The sequence below is a fragment of the Trachinotus anak genome, unplaced genomic scaffold, assembly GCF_046630095.1.
Source record: "Trachinotus anak isolate AG129_WGS33_773 ecotype Australia unplaced genomic scaffold, CSIRO_AGI_Tana_v1 ptg000005l, whole genome shotgun sequence".
NCBI classification, from domain to species: domain Eukaryota; kingdom Metazoa; phylum Chordata; class Actinopteri; order Carangiformes; family Carangidae; genus Trachinotus; species Trachinotus anak.
The window spans coordinates 22,025,420-22,047,397 of NW_027273856.1; the positions used below are offsets into that span (position 1 = coordinate 22,025,420).

Sequence of the window (21,978 nt, forward strand, 5' to 3'; positions counted from 1 at the left end):
AATCAATATGTTCCTGACTGAACCCCAGCTTTGACTCATATCATGTCCACCTATCTGGTTTCCTCAGATGTGCAAATGCCAACAGAATGAGGCAATAACAGGGAAATGATCAGAATAGCTTTTCCTCTACTCACCACGTGGCGAGCTCCATTGTTCCTCCGGCTCATTTGTTTCCCCTGTCCCAAATAATCCTGCAATAAGTCTCCAATCTCTGAGACGCCATTGGCGTGGCAGTAACCGTAGCCATTCTGATGACTCACAGGGTAGCTGTACCCATTGGGGTTATAGTTACAGCCGTTACTATAGTGATGTGGCACAGTTATAGCTCCAGAGTGATTCTTGCTGTGATGGCCGGGCGCAAAAAGGCCATTGCCGTGGTGCCCAAGGCCACAGTCCAACTCGCCGCCATTTTTCTGGTTGTCAGTAGTGATGTCGTTTGCTCCTCTGCGGGCCTGAACTTCATTGTACAACTGGAAAATGAAAACAGAAGAAAACATTAGCAACTTCCTGCTGATTTTTCTGTATTTTTTCGGAATTAGCTGTACTTCTTCATGAGCATATTCTACCTAACTAAATGCAAACCACAGCTCAACAACAGGAACTGTGTTTACACAGCAAACACGTCTTATAATTATCACAAAACTGTTGCACAACCTAACCTATATTTATGATCAGCACATGTTGTTCCACTTTGCACAAGCATCTGTTTCCCATAACAACCTTTAATACTTCTTTTAATATCCACTTTCAGATGTTTGTGTGTGTGTGTGTGTGTGTGTGCGAGTGAGAGAAACTGTGTGTGTGCCTGTGTGTTCAGCATGTCTGTCAGCACATCACTGTTTAATTAGCTTGTTAACATTTGTCTGTATCATTGCTCCGACAAGGCCAGGAGGTTGTGTCAGTCTGTGTGCTGCCAGTTTATTATGGAGCACACACACACACACACACACACACACACATGCAACACACATACACACCAATTACACAAATTAGCACACATTCCCGGCCCTGTGGAAGCACTTCATAACCTGGAAATAAAACCATTAGCATGCTGACACACTCCACTATCACACGTGTGAGACAAAACTGAGTCACATTTGACGATCTGTGTCAAACCAAACTCCTCAATAAATCTTAGTGATTTTATGCAGCTGGATTTCTTTGCCTTTTTGGTAAAGACCAGAATAATTTCACTCTATATTTGAAGATGGAGAGCATTATTAACTATGAGGACAGGCTACTGAATTTCACCCCTATGTATTACTACATCAGTACGTGTAGTATTGTACAGTTGAGATCAATAAGAGGCGAAAAAAAAGCTTGATTTGTTAAACTGAGTGTAGCTTGCTCCTCAAAACTTATCTAAACTAAGTGTTGTCAGAGATTTCAGACCAAATGGCAGCTTGAGAACAAGTTTCCATCTTTACCTCTTCAATTTTCCTCTGGATGTCCTGCAGCTGGTCCTCCCACTCCTGCATCTCTGAGTCAAAGTTGTCCATCAGTTCCGGCCTCTCTTGCCCCCAGCCCCGGCCGCTGTGCTCCAGCCCACGCTCAAGATCAATGGCTGCCATGACGCAGGCCACTCAATACCCAGAGGCCTTTTTAAATGGCAATTTCCCCTTTCACTTTTCTGTTAGAGGTCACCGCAGGGGTTAGCAGTGAGGGATGGAAGGATCGATGACCTTGAAACACTATAAAGACAAAACACATGGAAGAGAGATAAAAATGGTTGGCAGTTTTAAAGTGCAAAACAAATCCTGCTTTCAGCTCCTTTTCTGTGTATTTCTGTGTCACTAAAGCACAGATCTTCTCTTAAAATCTAACTTTTACCACTTAATTTTCTCTCCTGAACAACTTGTTTCAGCCTCTTCAAACCAAGCAGAATTACACATACTACACCTGAGGTTAAACTGGAGGAAGCAAAAGCCTTTTATCCCACTGAATCTGAGTTTTCCATGTGTCTCAACAGCTTAAATAACTTGTTATGTTGGACACTTTCTGCCCTCACAAAGGTCAGATATTTACGGCCCTCTCCTTTCGCATTCTTGTCCAAAATTCACAGGCATGTAAGCCTACGTATGCAGCACGTGTGGACAAGAGTGTTGCATGACAGCACTGCAAGTGTTTAGACTCTTGGTCACTTTGACCTCCAGCCTGCCGCTGTGCGCCTCGCGACATGCAAAGACAAAAATGTCAAGCATGCACAGAGGTGGCCTTTTTTCTTGGAACCTAACCCAGTGGTGCACACATGGCTTCAGTTGGGTATGAGTGAAGGCATGGTGCTGTAGCTCCATCTAATACCATTTACCACCAAAATTACAGACCCCCTTATCTTGGCTTTGTTTTGAGGACGAGCAGACTAACAACTATGGACTTACAAGGTGTGGCTTCAAAATAAACATGTGTTTTGCCCAATATTTGGACATTAAAAACTTTATTGTATCTGTATTCTTCTGAACCTGCCCCCAGTTACTGCTGCTGCACCTCCTATCAAGTAAACTTAAGACAGCCAGGCTTGTTGTTGTTTTTGTTGTTGCCGTCAACTGAATATGACAGGTATCCTGGTCGAAAGTGCCTGAATGTACCAGTCACCTCCCTCCCGCCTGTGATGTAAGAGTGGAGATATTAATAATCTTGTAACTATGCATAGTAACCTGGCTTCACCGCCTGTGTGGATGTGACATGGACAGAAAGAGTGAATGCATGTCTGAGGCAAAGACAAATAAAATATAAACACATTACACCCTCAAAATCACAATTAAAAAAAAAAAAATAAAATAAGAACAAAATTTACTTAAACATGTCGACAGTTGATTTAGGCACCTTCAGGGTTTTTTTTTTTAAATTCATGCTGTCTTTATTTTAATTTGAGCGTCTATACCATTAATTTAAAATTAAATAAACCAAACCACACCACATGTATATTACAGCTGCCACTGACGCCTCAATAATAAACAGCTGTTCTTACCTCACTCTACACAGAAGTCTTCCTGCATAAATCCCCAGCCTGCTCTAGTCCCTGTGCGCAGTGCGCTCCGGCCTCTCCGGCAGATTAAGTCCGCTCTCTGCGGCGCTTCCCTCTCGCTTTTTCCTCCGCCGTGTTACGTAAAACCCCGCCGACTGGATTTAAAGGGACCCCTTCTGCTAGCCACGCCTCGGTTGTCGAGGTTAAGTCCGGAGCGTCGGGCTAAAGGGTAAACAGCTTCCAGCCGGGGTACCCTGCCTTTATACCGCTCCCTAGTGTTTACGTGGGCGCGCCAATGGAGCCGGGATCAAATGTCATAATGTCAAATTTGTTCCAGCATTTGAAGTCTCGATGGGACAACTGTCGTCACCAGCATCCTGGCTATAATTACTGGGGCTCACGGAGAGAGGGAAAGTGTTTACATAGCTATTTCAGCTGCTGCGCCCTCTCGGCCAATAGGCTTCTCTGTTGCTACTCTGCTTTAGGATGCTCGGGCAGATTTCGTCTTGTGACCATGCTCCGCTGTAAATTATTTTTCCGTGGGATGCCAAATGGGTGTGGGTGACACAGTGTGTAATAATGTGTCACAGTAAATAATATCTTTATTGAAGACAGTCACGAAACAAGGAGGCTGCCAGTTGGATGCCTGGCAGGTTTGGCACAAGTTATTATTCAGTTTTTTTTGATGAAATCTGCAGTGAACTTCAAGTGGTCTCAGCTTTTAATATTTGACAATATATGATGGCATCAATTGGGAAAAAGACACTCGTGTTATACAATCAACACATGATTTGCATATTTTATGTTAAAAAATGTGCAAAAGAGCCAAATGTGTGAAATCTCATACAATGTTCTGGAGTAACCTGAACCTGGACTGTGTTCTTGACTCATCCTCCAGCAGTGACGTCTGAAGACAGTTGCTACTGTTCATCTGCAACACCATCAATTACTAATGCCTGCTGCAAATCAGGGGCCCTGTTGGGACTTTTGGGGGCCCTGGACTAGATCTGACATTTGGCACATGACATGAACATTAGAATTCCTTCCAGTTTGAAGCCCCTGGATCATCACCATCATTCCTCCACCTGTTGTGTTTCCTACTGGGTGGCAAAGCCTTCAGGATTTAAAGAAAAGGGATGAAAACAAACATTATCCTTGCTTTACCTTGAGGGAACAACAGCAGGATGGCACAGGAAGTGTCGTTCTGAACAACAAAGACGACAAGACTGCTGTCATAACCTGTTGCAAGAGAAAATATATTTAGTAGCAAGGTTAAAGCAGGACATAAAGCAGCATGGAAAGGTGATTTAAGTTTCCTCCCCTACAGTCTTGTGACCTTAAAGCTCAGTGTAATCCCTGTATGACCCTCCGTTTCTATGGCCATGATCATATATTTGGAAATGATCGGACTTAGCAGAAGAATATAATTCATTAGAGTCTTTCCGACCCACACTCCATTTCAGAAGGTGGCGGTAATGCACCTAAAAGCTTTTTTTTTTGCCATCTGCCAAAAAAAAAAAAAAAAAAATACAGAAGAAGAAGAAGAAGAAGAGGAGGAAGAAGAAGAAGAAGAAGAGTTTCGTAGGTAGTAATAGTTGTTGGCCGACTGTCTGCAATGGATTTCACATGAGAGTATTCATAACTTGGACTACTTTTTTGAAAACCCCTTTTAAAGCTGTTGATCCGTGGAACCTGATGGACTAAAGGAATATAAATAATTGAGGAATGGCCAAACAATCAAACTTCACGACCGCTGTGAAGGTAGGTAGCCATTCTGCTGGTTTATGATGCTGGTTTATGAACCTGTATTAATCATACTAAAATGAAGTGAACAGTTGAATTGTTGACAATATATGCGAGCTAACGACGTGTAGCATGGCATGTCAATATCGACAAAAGTAAAAAGCATTTATATCTTTATCCATGTTGCTATGCTGCTTTGCACGAGTTGTAAAGTGGTCTGCATCGACCAGGTGGGTTTTCAGAGGGCTTATCCCCCTCAGTTGTGTTGTGTTTTTGCTGCCTTGTGTTAAAACTTAATGTAGAAAAATATCAAAAACACCAACATTATTGGCCGAGTAGCTCATTTTCTGTTTGTTTAGTAGAACATAACATGTCAGTCAAGCTGAAGGAGACCAGGAGGGTTCCCTTTTATCTCATACAAATCAATCAGTTTTAATAGTCTAACCTGTAATATTTATCTCCCATAGATTTTCACAGAATTGAGTTTCAAAAATACAGGACAAACTCTAGCTCTGGCTTCACGTTTACTGTACGGATATGGAAATTGATATCAAACATCAGCTCTGTAACACACAGGTGGAACATTGGAAACTTTTATAGAACTAAGGAAACATGAACTCTATTGTAAACAAGCTTTTCTTCTCACCTTCTCGAGGGACTGACGCAGACAGTGATGTGTTATGGGTAATGTAGACTCCAGTGTTGAATCTAGCCACAGTTCGTTGAATGTGAGTGCAGCCGTGGCAAGTGCAAAGGAGATTTTTTTTTTTCTGTGCTTTTGGTTACCTTGGCAACAAATGATGTGGGGAGGAAAGAAAATCAACAGAGCAAAAGAAAAACAGACGAGGGATGATGTAATTAAGGGAGGCGTACATCACAGAACAAAGAAAAGAGTAAAAAGAAAGACTAGTTTGAAGATGGTGGCGTAAGAGAGGGATGAGAATAACACGAGGATGAGGATGAGCAAAATGATGGGCTGGAACATCTGGGTGACCAACCACGACACATGAGAAACAAGAGGTTGGATTAAGTGAGAAAAAGGAAGAAACAGAGTTAGCATCATTAGACATTTGCCACCATGACACTCGTGTACATATTAAGCCTTTTTCTCACCGACAGCGGCTCCTCTGCCTCTCTGTCCTCCAGCCGTGGCACTTCCAGTCTGTCTATAAAGGCCTGCAGCTCTTTTCTGAAGGCCTTCATCTGGGCGTTAATGCGATACAGCAGCTCATGTTCTCTTATCCTGCCTCCATCTTCCTCTCCACCATCCTCCCCTCCTCTCCCAAGCATCAGGTCGCCATTGGAAACGTAGACCCTTGCCTCTGAGATGATGGTGGCCGTGTCAGCAATGAGCCGGTCGATGGTCCGAACAAGCCTCTCCGCTTCCACACGGATGTCAATCATTTGTTGCCTGTCACGCAGGCTGCACCGGCCGCCAGGTAGGAAGCGGGCCAAGGCAGAGGAGGCGGCGCCCTCGGGTCCAGTGGGGGTGTAGAGGCCCCGTGTGGGTGTCAGGCAACGGCTGCTGCCGTTATTGTTTCTGACCTCATCTGAGTCACTTTCACCACCTACAGGACCCTCACGTTTGCGGTGAGGTGGGAGCAGGCGGGAGGAGGTGGAGTCCTCGTCGCTCTCACGACGGCCGCTTGTCGCACCACCGGCATCACTCTCTGCGTCACTGTCACGTGGGCTGGGCCGCAGGGACAGATGGGAGGCCAGGTCATAACGCTGCATGTTGGAGAGGAGCACTCGGTTCTCGTACTGCAGCTGCATTACCTGAAGAAAGACGAAGAGAGGTACAGAAAAACATTTTGTCATCAGACTTTAAAAAGAATTAGAAGATAATTAGAAAGTCAAAGTGTGTCTAATCATGCGCCCCCTTTTCATTTAGCACCACCATGAGGTTCACATTTGTGGTTTTGAGTGATGTCTCAACAATCATCAGATGGATTGCCATGAAATCTCATAAACACATTCATGCTCCCTATAGTATTTGATGTTGTATCGCTTTATGTGGTATGTTTTTAATGACCCATTGAAATGAAGGGGAGGACTTTGTATAAGCCCTCTGGGCCTCCTTCCTCTCTACCTTTTTCACTGTGTAATGTCTTACGTTAACTTCTGTGCAAACTAAACTAAACTAAACTAAACTAAACTAAACTAAACTAAACTAAACTAAACTAAACTAAACTAAACTAGGATGAATTGTAATAACTTTAGTGATCCTTGAACTTTTTGTTTAGCACCATCATTGGGTCAAATTTTAAATTTGCCCAATACTTCAGTTTTGACGTGCAAAACTAATGACATTCTCATCATCCTCAGATGTGCTTTGCGTTTAGGAAATGGAAATAATTAAATCAGTGTCAATATAATTATTCAGTCTTCCATACCTTTCCACTTAGGTCATTAATCTGTAGCCTTGCTGCCTTCAACTCCTCCTGCAGGGCTTCTGCCTTTGCTCCATCAATCCCTGCAACTCCTCCTCCATGCCTGGCACCTCCCTCGTGGGTGCCGGCTTTGAACCGTAACTTGTTCAGCTCTGTGGTCACCCTCTTGTTCTGATCCTCAGCATCAGCCAGGTTCCTCCTCAGAAGCTCTGCCTCGTCCTCCACCAGCTGCAGCTGCTGTCTGAGCTCCGTCAGATCCTCCCCCAGGCCTCGCCCTGCACCTGGCCCACCCATCGCTCCACACCCGGGGCCCCCAGCTCCTTCTCCTTCACCACGGAGGTCATCAAGCTCAGCCCTCAGGCCTCGGTTTTCAACCTGCGGGGGGCGAGGGAGAGAAGCTCAAAAATCCCATCACTTCCACTCAAAGAAACCCCATGCAGCACTGTCCGCTGTTACCTCAAGCTCAACTATCTTCCTCCCCAGGATGTTGGCCTCCTCCTCCACCAGACGGAGCCGTAGCTTCAGCTCTGACTCGCGGGTGGTGGGTGGTCCCCCGGCCTCTCCTTTAGGGTGGGTGCTGTCCAGTTCTCCATAGAAGGAGCGGTACTTCTGCAGCTCTTGCTCTAGTCGGTCCTTCTCTTTGTCAATCTTGGCCGTCTTCTTTCTCATAAGCACGGCTTCCTCTTTGATGAATGCTAGCTGGCACTTAAGGTCCTCATTGTCCTCCTGGAGCACAGAGAGTAAATACTAATGTGCATTTAAGTAGAAAAGGGTAAAAGTTAATCCTAAAGTTCAGTGAGTTGCTCTCTGCAGTAAGACATAAAGACGGAGGGACTTAAGATTAGAGAGAAGATTTTGTATCACAGCGCTTCTGAGCCAAACCTTATCTATCACTGGACCAAGAGGATGTTTGATGTCTACTTACTCCAAAGTAACTGCTGGAGCTCTGCAAACTGCTTTCATTAACATAAACTTTTATTTCAAATGACTGGAGGTCAAAAAGCAAACCCTTTGACTCCGTCTGAGTGCATTACATAAGGATGTGAGCTAAACCTGCAGGATCCTTGTATTTTATGAAATCTTCTTCAGACATATCCATGACAAGACTTCACAAAGGTGACGTGAGAGATGAAGAGATAATTATTCTCTTCATTACTTTGGATAATGTGGTTGTTCATGCGAGAAAAAGAAAATAAAAAAAAAAAAACATGGCAGAAAATGATTTCTTTGTTATATGACATCTCACCTCAGTAGGAGTCTGCGCTGCTTTCTTATCTGTCTTCTGGATGTCCTTGCTTCCTCTTCTTTTTTGAGACTGTTGGAGGACAGTAAATTGAAAAATTCATGTTTGAATTTCTAATGTTTTTTTAATGTGTGTAATTTGTGATGGTTTACCGCTTTTTTTTTTGTATAGAAAATTAGACTAGAATTGATTTTTTTTAAGCAGACATCTATGTCACATTACATTTCTTTTCTCTCATGTGGCTTAAGCAGCGCTTCAAATTCAATTACCTTGTTCTCATTAATGGATGTGATGTAGACGGATGTGGGTAAGTGTTTGCTCACCTCTTTGGTTTTGTCCAGTTCATTCTGCAGAGCTTGTTTGGTCACTTCCACCTCGATCAGTTTTTGTCTCAGTTTTTCATTCTCCTCTTCTGTCTTTGTGCGTTTCTCCTCCACTTTTTCCAGCTCATGGTGCAGCCTCACAGACACATCCTTCGCTACCTGCAGGGTTTGTAATGTGATTAATTGTAAATGTATGGATCAATAAAATGCATAACAGTTAAGCTACAACTAATCTAGTTTGTCTTAGCTAGTGAAAAGTTGTATTTTATAAATGCAACGTTTTCACCTGTAGCAGTTACACATCCGTGGGACAAAACAATAATCCAAATGCTTTGCAAACTGCATCAAAACTGACACACACATGCAGTCGAGCAGCTTCCCCTCCCCTCTAAACCTTCAGGTCCTGCTCCAGACTCCTCAGCAGCTCCTCATCGATCTCTCCCGTCTGGGCGTAGCGCAGCCTCTTCCTCTCAGCCTTCCTCAGACGGTACTGCAGGATCCGGCAGTTTTTATTGGCTCTCTCTAGCTCACGCCTCATCTCCTGCAGCTGACAAGTGTCTTCCTCGTAGAAAGTGTCTCTCATCTCGTCCATCTCGGTCCTCATCTCTTCGATCTCACACTAGTGGAACCACAGCAAAACTGTGTCAGAATCGCAGTATGTGATGTATATAGTTTATATTAAGAGTAGCTATGGATAATCTCTACTGTTTTTATATTTAAATCTGACTTTTAACCCCACAGATGCAGCAATGGATGTTTTGGACACGAGTCAAATACAGAAAAATAGCACACAATAATCTGAATTGTAAGTATTTATAGATGTCAGCTGCATGATTCTTTTTTTTTTTTTTTTTCCAAAATGTAATCCACATAAAGGAATATTAACTGCAAAGGCCAACATGTCACATACATGCAGTGCAAATCCCTTCTGGACACTGAATATCGATTCTACCAGATCAATTAATTATCTGTAGTCAGCCTGTTTTCAGTTTAGGTCTAAGCTTTATACTCTTGGTAAAGACATGAAGGATGAACAGACAAATCAACTGGTGTGTATTTGTATCTTTCAGTCACCTCAAACACAAGATAGGTCCAGAATAAAGGGTTTTATGGGTCCACAGGCTTTAGATACAAACATTTCCTGCCAAACTAATGTGCACAAGCCAGTGTGACTGTTTTGCTACATTTCTGGTGAGGTCACACATTATATTTTTATTTACTATAGCTTAAAAAAAAAACTGATGACAGCAGTAACATCGAGTGAACACTAAAAGTATCAAACCTTGAGATCTTCATTTTCCTCCAGCAGCCTCTCCATCTCGTCCTGAAGGGCCTGGTCCTGCTGTGTCACGGACCCCGCCTCTGTCGCCTCTGCAGCCGGCTCCAGCTCTCCCGGAGCGGCCTCCTCTGTGCCCATGTTGTTCGCCTTGGTTTGCATCTTCGCACCGCTCCTCTTGAGTCTCTTCTGCAGATGGAAGTGGATCAGTTCAGCCTGTAAGCATCCCCCTCTCCACAAACCCAAACCCAGGCCCGCTCCGCAGCCCACAGGCACGCCGCTTCTCTCCCTGTATCTGCGCTCTTCCTCCTCCTCCTCCTCCTCCTCCTCTCCGGGTGTCTTCTCTTTCGCTTTCACCGAAAAGGAAGACGAGGCTCTGCCGGACAGCAAGCGCTGGCTGGAGTCACCTTTAAAGCAGGGTAAGCGCAAAGTGGAGCGACGGGCCGGTGCTGACGAATCTTTCGGATCTTCCCCGACAGCATCCGCCCCGCTCGGCCTGACTGAATCAGCTTCAGCACCATCCGGGTGAACAGCTGCTCCGCTGCGGCTCTCGGGCTCCCTCTCCCTTCCGTCAGCGGACCTCAGACTCTCCTTCCCTCCGAGGTTCCTGCTCCTTCCTGCGACAAGCGGAGACCTGCACCTGCCTGGGTGTCTGGAGGCTCGCTTGCTCGTCCCTTCCTGGGCTCTGGCCGGCGAGGGAGCCCGGTGCTGCCTCCTCCTCCCTGCGTTATTGTCTGCTGTTGATGTTGACGATGATGGAGGATCTGCAGCGCCGCCGGCGGCAGGCTTCATCCTCTGCTCCATTAAAATGAACTCCAAACATATAGTTTCAAATAGAGAGAGAATAAGAACAAAGTCTGTGCAAGAGGTGCAGAGCTTTTTTATATAAGCAGCTTGGATTGATTGAAATTATGTTGCACCATTCAATCACATGGAAAGCTTTGATTTTCAGGAGTTGAGCCACTAGATGCCGCTTTTCTGGAAGCGGTCATCTGCTCATCCTGACCCATGGCCTAACTTCACCAGAGAGGTGCAGGCCTGCTTATTTTGCCCGGCAGCATTAAGGATGAGCTCTAGCTCTAGCCACCGACCGGAAGAAATATGAAAAATGAAAATAGATAAAAATGCATTTTGACAGCTGCTCAGAAAGGGTGAATCCTTACCGCATCACTATGAAGAGTCGCTGACACAGGGCACCACCAGGCACTGCAGGGGCACAGGCCATATGACGTCAGGAAGTACGTCAAACCAGGAAGCGATTCCCCTAACCCCCCCCCCCCCCCCCCCATAAGAACTGACTTGCAAGAGCTGATTGTACCATATACGTTTTACAGAAAAGATCCGTAGACAGCATCAACTCAGACCTTGTACGCGTTTTCAGAGCACTTGCACATTTGGTCAGTAGAATATTATTAGTGTCATAAATGTTTCACAATGGACTATGACAGATGGCTTTCTTTACAGATTGATAATCGCCTAATTCATTTCATTTTCTATCTGTGTGTATTCCCTTTGTTCTGCAGTTACTGCAGTTGTCCTTCAGTTACTGGAGCTTTCAGCCACAAACAACAACAACAACAACAACAGCTTTCATTAGTGGTATATGTAGCATGGTTGATGTGGTTGTCATGACAACAAAGATGTGGCTGAATGTTGAAAAAAATTTCCAGTTTTATTTTTTTTATTTATTTTTTTCTTCTGGTCAAACTATTTCTTTCAAAGTCAACATTGACTCTTTGAGTTCAAGTTTGTACCAGGTGTGAGAGTAAGAATTCAAAATGTCAGGAACATTAGAAAAAAAGACTGACAGTTTCCTATTAAACCTGAATTTGCATTCGTGCATGGAAACATTATAAATAACCTTCTTTTACTGTCTGCAGAGGGTTAAATTAAATTTTTTTCAACACTATCACCATTATTGTTTCTTAACAATTTTGGGTTTAATACATACAGCTCTCAGGAGTGCACATACAGAATATCTCACTCAGTTTCATCACATTATTTGGCCCCCTCTCATCGGTGTCTGACTCACCATGCGCAGAACAGAAACTAAATTCAGGCCCAGCAGAGGGTGCTCTCCACACATAAAACCTGCCCCAGCACAAGCTCCGAAGGCAATCTGCCCCACATAGATGGAGAGCCAGTAAAACGCTGACTGTTTCCACTCTGTTAGGCTAGAATGAGCTCCTTAGTCATATAATTGCTAATGAGATGAGTGAGTGATGGGCTGGGTTTGCAAGGATTTAACCCCTGCAAACTGACCCTTCACCCTGAAACAAGCTGGTCCTCTCAGAAGACTGGGTGGGTCTGTCGACTGGAAGTCAGCTAATGAAACTCTAGGTCTGTATAAGTTAGAGCCACATTATCAAAGACAAGGATGTTTAAGAACCATTAGTTTGTATTGCGCCGACACATTGTTGCATAAGAATATATTTATTTAAAATTCTATATCAAAATGCACTTGCTAGATAAATAAACAAATGTATGACCAAGGTCCATGGTCCATGGCGTGTGCATATATGTGTGCACGTTTCTGCAGCAGCAGGGATGCAGGTTATAGTGACCTGTGCCAAACGTCTTTGATAGAAAAGCCTCAGCCCTTTTGCAATCCTCTTAGTCCCTGGCTTAGATCCCTCTGTGTCCCTGAGGAGGACGAATACACCTCATCTCACTCATCTCATCTAGTCAGCCATTCACATATCCTCCCTCCATCTCTATTGTGATGCCATGGATGGAAAGAGACAGGTGGTGGTGCACCAGGATAACACAGAGGCGTGTAAAGTAGTGCATGCACAGTAGGATGGAGGGAGGAAGATGTGGAAGGTGTGTGAGTTAAGGAACTGAGGAGGAAAAATGGAAAACCTTCAAAAACACAAAATAAATAAACCAACAAATATATGCACTAAATGCAGTTTATGTGCATGAAAAACATTCTGCAGCCTGAGGCATGAGGTATCAAGAGTAACACAATAAGTATGTTGTTGGATGAATAATTTAACAGATGCCATTAGTGAATCCACACTCTGGTTAAACCCAACAAGTGTAAGAGGGAGGGTTGCTTCTCTTCAATTTACTAATATTAGGAGCCAGACTGTTCAGGACTTTTTTTGCTCTCAATCACATGAAAGTACAAGTATTAGATAATAATGTAAGTCAACACTATACAAAAGCCAAATGTTAACTAATCTATACAGTTTGAGAGCAGTAGCGACCTGATGGCAGATTAGTGAAGGCTTCTCTTCCAGTGACCTGCTTTCCTGGGTAACTCATGGAGTGACGTCGAAATAAGCTCTTTTGGAGCTAAAGCCAATTTACCCCCAAAGATTAGGGCAGATCTGTCTGGACAGGGCAAAGGCACAGCCTTACTTCCGCCACTCTTTCTCTCTCTCTCACACACACACACCTATAAAAGTTCTTTACAGCCTGAAGATCCCTGGATGGAAGAAAGAGTGATGAAGGAAGAAGGGGAATGAGGACAGAAAATAGGAATAACTTGGTTTGAGATTAGGTTCATAACAAGTCACATCTTAATTCGACATGTCCAGCATAGCTTTTGTAGTGAAGTAGCTGATTTACAAGAGATTTGCAAATTCATAGTTTGTGTGCACACTTGCTCAAACCAAAAACTTAACACAAAGACACACAAACATAGTTTATGGGGTGCTGGTCTTTATTTCAGTTATGTGCAGCCAGAAGCTGATTTGCTTTCGTTTTAAGAAGACAATGAAATTAACATTTGTTTTCATAAAAAAAAAAACAAAAAAAAAAAAACGGATCAGGATGAGTTTCCCTTCAGTCCTACGTGGCAGTGAGATAATACTGAGCTGAACTTCAAGCTCTTATTCTTGCACCTCTGCTACATCGCACAGCAAAAAGAAATAAATCATGAGGACCCACAAAAAAATATGTATTATAACAAAGACACCCACAAATTTGCATAAATTCTAAGAAAAAACTACAACCCTTCCCCCTTAAACCATGGTTTTAAATTCACAATGAACACAAAGAAAATAGCATGTCATTACGTAAATGCAGCACAGTTATATCAGTTTGAGACAGAAATGAAATGTGAAGTCCATGACGTGTTGGAGTGGTAGAAGTAATTGCATCCAGCAGGTGGCAGATGTGAGAAATTTATAATGTGATTTTTTTTTTTCTTTTGAATTTTCTAACCTCCTCTAACTAACTATACGTAAACAAAAATTTCCCCTGAAACCGAGAAAAAAACCTTTGGTATAAACCTCTGCATGTTCCTTTGTTGGTAATAGTTAAAACCATTAAAACTCTTTTAGAGCACTAGAAAATAAATCAGCATATTAAAGACTATTTAAGCTTTCCTTTAAAACAATACTGGTATCCAGAGTACAAAAGTTGGAGGTGAATTTTGGTTGATAAGATAGTGGATGCTGAGCAGGTTGTAGGTCCTTTAATATTTTGGTCCTATTATGGTCCAAAACATGGTTGGACAGAAGAGCACAGAGCCTACGTGGTCAGCATTTTCTGGATTTAAAAAAAAAAAAATGTTATGGAGAAAACCAACACCCCTCTCTTCTTCTCAAAACCAGAACCCATTACAGACACACCCACAAATACACACCAGTTCTCATTCACCCACTCAAGTTGGTCACAAATCCCATCGGTCTACATAATTTGCAAGGATGGTCGTCTGGTTTGAACTCTCTGTTTATTCCTTCCCTACACTCCCTCCTTCTCTGGCCCTTAAAACAACTGTTCTGTTTATCACCAAGCAAGCCCCTTTTCCTTCTTTACTCCCTTTTTGCTCTTCCTTTCTTTTGCCTTTTTCCATTATCCTCCACTTCCTCCACTTTGCTATGACCGTTAGTGACCACAGAGGTGCCGTTTGCGACGGGCTTGCCTCCTTTCTGCGAGGAGGAAGGTTTGCCTCGGTAAGCGTGGTAATAGAAGTTAGCGAAGAGGATGATGAAGGTGACAGCGTAGCCAATCAGAGCCCACTGCATCCAGCAAGGGAACGGACAGCCAGTGTAGAGGGAGTGGCCGGCGTGGCCGATGGTCACGTGGAACTGGATCTGTTGAACACACAAAATGTAGACACATAATAGAATCATCTCACAAGAAAAAACTGCCTGAAACACAGTAAAATTGCAAAAGACTCGCAGAGCAAACCACATGAAACAACAAAGCATTTGGTGTGACCATGTGTTAATTACAGCAGCTCCCTTTTACACACAAAACTACAGACGGGTGAAAAATTAAAGGAAAAACCTGTCCAGTCATGCTCTCTGGCTGGAATTAAAATGTTGAGCAGGCCCAGCTGATTCTAATTTTATATCAAGATGGCAAGAGGAAAAGATCTAAGTGACTTTGAAAGAGGGTTCATTGTTGGGTAGGAGCTCCGATCACAAAGACCGCCTAGCTGCCTCGTGTCTCCATAGGAACAGTGACATCTGCATTTAGATCTGTGGGACAGACGTCAGTAAACAGGGTCGGACATCGTGGTCAATGGCCTATTTGATGACCGTGATAGTGACTGAGAGTCAACGCAGGACATGATCAGACTGTGTCAGCAAGAACAGTCCGTCCACATTTACATAGAGAGGAATGTTACAGTAGGGGTGCAGTGCATAAGCCCCTCATTACTAAAGGCACTGCTCTACAGAGATGTGGAGAAAGGTCATATGATCAGATGAGTCGTCGTTCACTGTGTTCGCAATAAGTGGGTGAGTGCAGGTGTGGCGTACACCGAGAGAACGGTACAGGAATGAAGGCTTGACCCCTACAGTGAAGGGATCCAGTGGCTCTGTTATGCTGTAGGGGACATTTTGCTTGTATGCTTCCACTTGTCCCTTTTGAGGGAAGAGTCACTGTAAATCAATCCAGGATGACAATGCCTCTATTCATGGGGCACTGAAAGGTTTGCTAAGTATGAAAATGATGTGAATCATGTGCTATGGCCATTGCAGTCACCAGATCTCAAGCCAATTGGACACCTGTGGGAGAATTTGTAATGACATGTTGCGCTCTCCACCCCCATCACCAAAACGCCAACTGAGGGAATATCTTTTGGAAGAATTATATTTATCCCTCCGGCAGAGTTCAGAGCCTTGTAGAATTAATGCAAAGGAGCATTGAGGCTGTTCTGGTGGCACAAGTTTGCCCACTTCATGTAGATTTTCCTTCAATTTGTCACCAGTCTGTATGTTGTTTTTGTAGAGACATTCCTTATAATGTATGTACATAAAGTAACAATTTATATTGGAAAAATCAAACAATCAAACTTCAAAAGTCAAACTTCTCCACAAAACATTGGTGTGTTTTACTCAAAGCCAAACAAAAAAACAGCCTTTTTATAATATGACATTGATAAAACTCATTTGTCTTCTTCTAGTGCTTCTAATTGTTCAAAGGGTTAACTGCAATATAAAGTATAGTACATTTCACCAATTTCTTAACATCTGCACACAAATACACATTTGCAAGTTTTTACAAAACGGCCATAAAGTAGTACCCACCATCTGAATAATGGTGAGGTATTTCTTCCACCAGAGGTACTTTTGCATCTGAGGTCCCAGTGCTGCCAGGCCATAGTAACCGTACATGAGGACGTGGATGGAAGAGTTGATGGTTGCACCGAAAAACGCTGTGGGAAGTGTTAAATTTGTATCAGATGTGATGGTGGTCATGTTGTTTATAAATGATTAGCAAGCAACTGAATACTAAACCAGAAGTAGGGAAGATCTAAGAACAAAGATAAGATAAATCTGATTGATTTATCAGCCGGATATCAAAAAAATTAAGATCATTTTATATCACCTTGTCCACCGGGGACCCACTTGATGCCAATCCACCAGAGGATGAACATGGTGCAGTGGTGGTAGACATGGAGGAAGCTGACCTGGTTGAACTTCTTCCTCAGGATGAAAAAGACTGTATCCAAGAATTCCACTCCTTTGGAGATGTAGTACCACCAAAGAGCAGACGCTATCTAAAGACATAAAACGGGGCAGAGTGAATCATCACAGCGTGCTGTGGAGGATCTTTGATACTAACACCTTTGTGTGCGATAGCATCTATAATAGATGACAGCTTAAGTCTCTGGATACAAATTGCAGACATTTCCACAGACAACAATCTGTTGATCGCACAGAGTTTAATTGTAAAATGACGTGAGAGGATCTGGAAACCAAACATGTCACTGCACCAACACAACATATCACAAACCATCTCCTCCCTGTCTGCACACATGCACATAGTACACAAGGTTGATCTCTAAGCCATGGCACTGTGGCATCTGTTATCGCTTAGTGCTGCCATCATGAAAGAGCAAGGCCTGACATGGGGGCGGAGATCTAGGGTGGCGAGACCAATTACTCCCGCCTCCCCGAGAGCAGGGCCACACCCTCTTTGTCCTGAAATCACTAGAGATATAAACTTTTACTTCTAAATCCTCCCTCTGCTTCTCGCCTCCTTTGGCGCTTGACAAAAGCAAATGCACTGATAGACGAACACTGCAGAAATAGTAATGCTAATCTAATTCCACCTGGTAGACGTGGAAAACCGTGCTGCTTCTTCTGCGATTATGGAGGTTAAAACATTTTTGTTCAATTTATGCTTTTTTCATAAAGATACGTTTGTGCACTGGCATGGAATATACACAGGCTTTGTCTGGCGTGTGTGTGTGTGTGTGTGTCTATGTCTATGTGTGTGTGTGTGTGTTTGTGTGTGTGGGGCTTACCCTGACTTCATTGACATCATTGGAGTAGTTGACAGGCTGACAGAGGTAGCTGTACCCGGCTGCTCTAGTGGCTATTAGGAGCTGTTGAGAGACCACAACATCAGAACGAGGTGGACGGTTAAAAGTCTGACATTTACCTAACTCCTACTGTGGTGCGCACAGTGGGAGTGAAAGTCCCTGCTGACTTGTCCTTTTTCAAACAAGCACGGTGAAAACAGTAAAGGATGCCTAAATAAGTTTCATTTCATATCATGTGAAATATCCAAGTCCTTTTTTTTTTTTTTTAATGTTTTACCAACTATTTTTGAGTTTTCTATAAAACCTTTTCAGGATCAGAGATCATTGCTGGAATCTATCTTCTGCAGCTTCTTCAGCTTCCATTCGAGTGAAAATTTTGAACAAACAATAGCTTCAACTTCTTAATTTTTTTATTAAAGGTTTGTGACAGTGGACAGTAAATGCTGGGGGCATACGGTGCCTCCACTAATGTAACTTTCGTTACAGCACCCTCACTGTTTTTTTTCTGTAAAAAAGTGAGCTTTGTAAGGCTCACTGCAAACTTGTGGGGCAGATGTTGTTATTTCAGTACATTGTGGCAGTGTATATAGGCAAGTGTTTATTCACGGTCCAAGGGTATGTTATTTTGAGACTTGTATCTTAATTACTGTCAAAGTCAGACAATGTCAGACACTGAACACTCTCTCCTGTAGAGTTCGGCTTGTATTATTAAGTAGTTGCCCTTCAGAATCACAATAGTCATGTCATGCCAGCCATTCATACATGTTGCATCCATGAGCAGGGGTATTTAGTCATCTACATGCTGAAACATGCAGACTTTCTAGGCTGAGTCCACAGTGGCACTGACCTCTTTGGCGATGTAGAAGTTGAGGACCACCATGCTGAAGTTGTAGACTATGAGGGTCCTCCTCAGTGTGTAGGGCTGGCGGTCCTGCATGTATCTAGGCCCCGCCCAAAGGAAGAGCAGGTACAGGCAGCTGATGGCCAGTGTGGGGAGGGGAGATGCCATCATCGGCCAGTTCTCCACCCTCTTGTCTGGAGGAAAGAGGTTAATGTCAGTGGTGGGAAAATGGGAGAAATAAAGTAGAGGCAACAGAATGACAACTGTGACAGTTATAACAAATATATCACACACAGTATAAAGCTAAGTTCCTACAGTTAACCTTGCAAACATACATACTCTCTTCCACAACCTTTATCAACAACCTGACATTTGAGGTAAGTGTATCAAGTGAGTCATATGCTAGATAGGTTAGACTGTGGTATTCTGACAAACAGTTTAACAATAAGTTAAATGCAGAGCTTTTGCCCTTTTATTTCTGTTGACATTATTCATATAAGTAACAATGACAATTTACTTATCAGCCTTATTGGAAAGATACAGGGAGAGTGCAAACAGATGAGATAACTGAGCGAGCTTCTTAAATTAAGTGCCCAGTTTGACCATATTATCGAAACCATGTATTTGGAGGTGAAAACTAACTGAATACTAAAATTACTGCACAAACTACCAGTAGCAACGTCCTGGTTCATCTTTAACCTGTCCAACTTTGCAATGTAGTTAGGCTCTCACATCATTCTGCAATGCAATAAATGATCACGATGCACTTACAACGTGGTGAAACTGGGCACTTGTCTTACCACTTCTTTTCTGCATACACTCCCATCTCTACTAGTAATCTGGCAACTAAAATCTTATCATAATCCGCAATGTGGATTTATGACAATGCAAACAATGGACATTATGAAACCAGTGTGGAGAGATAGAAGAATTTGTAACCATCATGCACACTGTTATTCTGCGTTTTAGAAACAAGAGATTGTAAAGATCTTACCTGCTATAGTAAGGCTCCATTTGTAAAATTCTACAGTGTCATTCACAAAATGTGTTACAACCTCCATGGCTCTGCCTTTGGTCTTGATTATACTGCAGCAGAGAGAGAGACAGAGCGAGACGGAGGAATGAGTCAAAGTCAGTCAGGACCACCCAAATTAAATTACAGGCCATACGTATCCTATCAGTGTAACAAATAGCATGAGGAGCTACATTCTTTACTCATTTTGTGCTCTCAGTCTGTCCACATACTCCTGTAAACTACTAAAAACACCTCTGCCATGACAATCTTACAATTGTTGATGTGCACACATTTATCATGCCACTGCTGTCTGGACTGAACACCATGATCTTTCATGTTAAAAACAGAAAGTAAGAGCCATTTAGTTTGGCATTTGCATGATGCTGTGTCATACTCTGCTCATAATAAATGCATGGACAAAGCTTTTCAATGACGCTCTTTTCAGCATTGCTGTTAGCATCCTAAAAGAGCACATTAGGCCTCTCGTCCCTTTTATAATAGTATGGTAAGTAAACCTCCACTAGATGATGATGCACTTTCAATTGATCCTTATGATTGCTGGTCAGTCACAACAGTTTGACATAATTGTAGGAAATTGTAGGAGGATATTGGGCAACTCCTTTTTCTCTGTTCCTAACACTTTTTTATCTCACATAGATAGATAGATACTGTAGATATATATATATATATATATATATATATATATATATATATATATAGATAGATAGATTCCTACCTATCAGGATAAATATGAGCCAAGGTATAACTTAGTAATAATGGTATATTTTACATCGAGAGAAAAATGGTGCAGCGCAATGATTCTAATAACAGAATCGTTGCATAACAGAAACTTCTTATCCACCTGAGAGCAGGTGTCTCCATATTAATCTATAATTAATCCGATGCGTCAGATCATCTGTCCTTTAAATATTTAATTGCTACGCACACAGTAACTACTGTCCACCTCTGAGTGCTCACTGACAGGAAAGCAAAATTGCACATGGGTGTGGACTTTTTTTTTTTTTTTTTTTTGCAGGACTTCATATAATAACAGACCCACAGTTCAGTTGCAGGGGCAGATCAGCTAGAGAGGGTTAACCGGGTTTGTGCGCACACAAAAAGACAGGGGCGCATGTGTCAGCAGGTTTCGCTCGGACCGCTCAAGAGGCTTAAATTCAATTGATCAACGAGCTTAGATGTAGGCCTGTAAGTACAAATGCCCAACGACCCACAAGCCTGTTTGATGGTTATCTGCCGACATGTACTGTGGCACGATACAAAAGCCCCGTTCATGAAGAAAAATCTGCACACTGTGAAATTAACGCTGTTTTAGTAATTGTGCAATAAAAATATAACAATGGAAATGACTCGCAGATAGCACAGTTTAATTTAAAAGAGGTCCAGCGCATCGACAGCCGATACAATCATTTACACTTGTTACATCGGAGGGATTTTAGGTTGATTGACTGATTCAAATGTGCGTTTTTGCCCGGGACCTAACAGGTGGGCGGCTGAACTGTACAGACAGCGGGCGAAGACCAAGAGAATAAGATTATCTGCCAAACTCTTAACAGACGTGGTTGAAAGTGCCTCCCTCGGCGCACTAAGAAATATAAGACGCACAAAATGTTGAAAAACATGCAGCTACTCACGTCCTCGATTTATACGAGCGTATAATGACATCCGGTGCAATTTGATGCTTTGCTCCTCTCAGCTACGGCTTCACTCTTCTCCTTCTCCTTCTCCTTCTTCTTCTTCACCTTCTCCTCCTTCTTCTTCTTCTTCTTCTTCTTCTTCTTCTTCTTCTTCTGCCGTCGCCACTAATCACTTTCCACACCGCTCCGGCTGCAGTTCGACATTAAACAGCAATTTGGCAAGAAACTGGACAAGGCAAATGGAAATCTATGACTAAGGTAGGCCAATTATGCATCCGGTCCGTGCATGCTCAGCCGCATCATCTTCTCCCAACCTCCTGAGCGCAGAGAAGCCAGACGCCACTGCGCATGCGGGACCTGACTGTCGTGTCTCCGTGGCAGCTCTGCGAGCAGCTGTGCTTTCTTCTGCCGGTCCCCGGTGTTTAATGCCTGTATGTATGACTAAATAACGATTTAACCAACAAACTAACATATGAACTAACTAAATCTAAATAAATCAATACACATTGTTGCCCTAGCCTAAAACCAGCTGTCTGCATCCACATACCGTCGCTGCAGGTAGCTGGTGTTAGCCTCTTGTCGTCCCTGGGTTATCCCACCAGATGGTGCTGTCAAGCTATCTTTGAATCCCAAAGTCACCTGTTGTCTGCCATCAGCTCTCCTAAACAGTGAAGTTCTTTTTTTTTTTTTTATTTCTGTTGGAAGATATCCTGCAGTATGTCACTGTCAGTTTATTGGACATCACAAGTGAATAGTGCTTGTGCTATCCATTGTCTTTTTTTTTTTTTGGCACCA

General features: G+C 43.0%; 2 protein-coding genes and 2 long non-coding RNA genes across 6 annotated transcripts; 2 read left to right on the plus strand and 2 right to left on the minus strand.

Moving 5' to 3' along the window:
• Nucleotides 1-1,512: 1,512 nt before the first annotated feature.
• LOC139621962 (microtubule cross-linking factor 3-like) lies at nucleotides 1,513-11,818 on the minus strand. 3 transcript variants are annotated; one of them, XM_071478970.1, is made up of 10 exons: nucleotides 9,947-11,818; nucleotides 9,059-9,283; nucleotides 8,665-8,823; nucleotides 8,345-8,413; nucleotides 7,555-7,824; nucleotides 7,102-7,473; nucleotides 5,822-6,484; nucleotides 5,355-5,494; nucleotides 4,130-4,204; nucleotides 1,637-1,691 (listed from the first exon to the last, which is right to left on the minus strand). In XM_071478970.1, the coding sequence occupies exons 1-8, from the start codon at nucleotides 10,742-10,744 to the stop codon at nucleotides 5,417-5,419; spliced, it is 2,634 nt and encodes an 877-aa protein (XP_071335071.1). In that variant the 5' UTR covers nucleotides 10,745-11,818; the 3' UTR covers nucleotides 1,637-1,691; nucleotides 4,130-4,204; nucleotides 5,355-5,416. The 3 variants fall into 3 exon arrangements, with proteins under 3 accessions (XP_071335069.1, XP_071335071.1, XP_071335070.1); XM_071478969.1 differs by having other exon boundaries at nucleotides 5,355-5,693; nucleotides 9,947-11,817; XM_071478968.1 differs by lacking the exon at nucleotides 5,355-5,494 and having other exon boundaries at nucleotides 1,513-1,691; nucleotides 9,947-11,815.
• Nucleotides 4,557-6,420, plus strand: LOC139621965 (uncharacterized). Its single transcript, XR_011691121.1, has 3 exons — nucleotides 4,557-4,726; nucleotides 5,996-6,147; nucleotides 6,283-6,420. It is a non-coding gene; the product is annotated as an uncharacterized lncRNA (long non-coding RNA).
• Nucleotides 9,196-10,091, plus strand: LOC139621966 (uncharacterized). The gene is made up of 3 exons (XR_011691122.1): nucleotides 9,196-9,319; nucleotides 9,406-9,469; nucleotides 9,971-10,091. It is a non-coding gene; the product is annotated as an uncharacterized lncRNA (long non-coding RNA).
• A 1,771-nt stretch (nucleotides 11,819-13,589) lies between the features above and the next one.
• elovl4b (ELOVL fatty acid elongase 4b) lies at nucleotides 13,590-21,738 on the minus strand. Its single transcript, XM_071478971.1, has 7 exons — nucleotides 21,181-21,738; nucleotides 19,508-19,599; nucleotides 18,520-18,707; nucleotides 17,655-17,735; nucleotides 16,733-16,904; nucleotides 16,432-16,559; nucleotides 13,590-14,988 (listed from the first exon to the last, which is right to left on the minus strand). Exons 2-7 carry the CDS (start codon nucleotides 19,572-19,574, stop codon nucleotides 14,707-14,709), a joined length of 918 nt encoding a protein of 305 aa, XP_071335072.1. The 5' UTR covers nucleotides 19,575-19,599; nucleotides 21,181-21,738; the 3' UTR covers nucleotides 13,590-14,706.
• Nucleotides 21,739-21,978: the final 240 nt, after the last annotated feature.

What these genes read in the sequence shown, in the direction of transcription:
- LOC139621962 (XM_071478968.1), bottom strand. Translation starts at nt 10,744, where the DNA reads ATGGAGCAGAGGATGAAGCCTGCCGCCGGCGGCGCTGCAGATCCTCCA. An exon ending in AGGAAAATGAAGATCTCAAG is followed by an intron (nt 9,284 to 9,946) that starts GTTTGATACTTT and finishes TGGTTCCACTAG; the next exon opens with TGTGAGATCGAAGAGATGAG. An exon ending in TTAATGACCTAAGTGGAAAG is followed by an intron (nt 6,485 to 7,101) that starts GTATGGAAGACT and finishes GTCTTTCTTCAG; the next exon opens with GTAATGCAGCTGCAGTACGA.
- elovl4b (XM_071478971.1), bottom strand. Translation starts at nt 19,574, where the DNA reads ATGGAGGTTGTAACACATTTTGTGAATGACACTGTAGAATTTTACAAA. An exon ending in ATGGAGCCTTACTATAGCAG is followed by an intron (nt 18,708 to 19,507) that starts GTAAGATCTTTA and finishes TCTTTCCTCCAG; the next exon opens with ACAAGAGGGTGGAGAACTGG. An exon ending in GTGGGTCCCCGGTGGACAAG is followed by an intron (nt 16,560 to 16,732) that starts GTGATATAAAAT and finishes CACTTCCCACAG; the next exon opens with CGTTTTTCGGTGCAACCATC.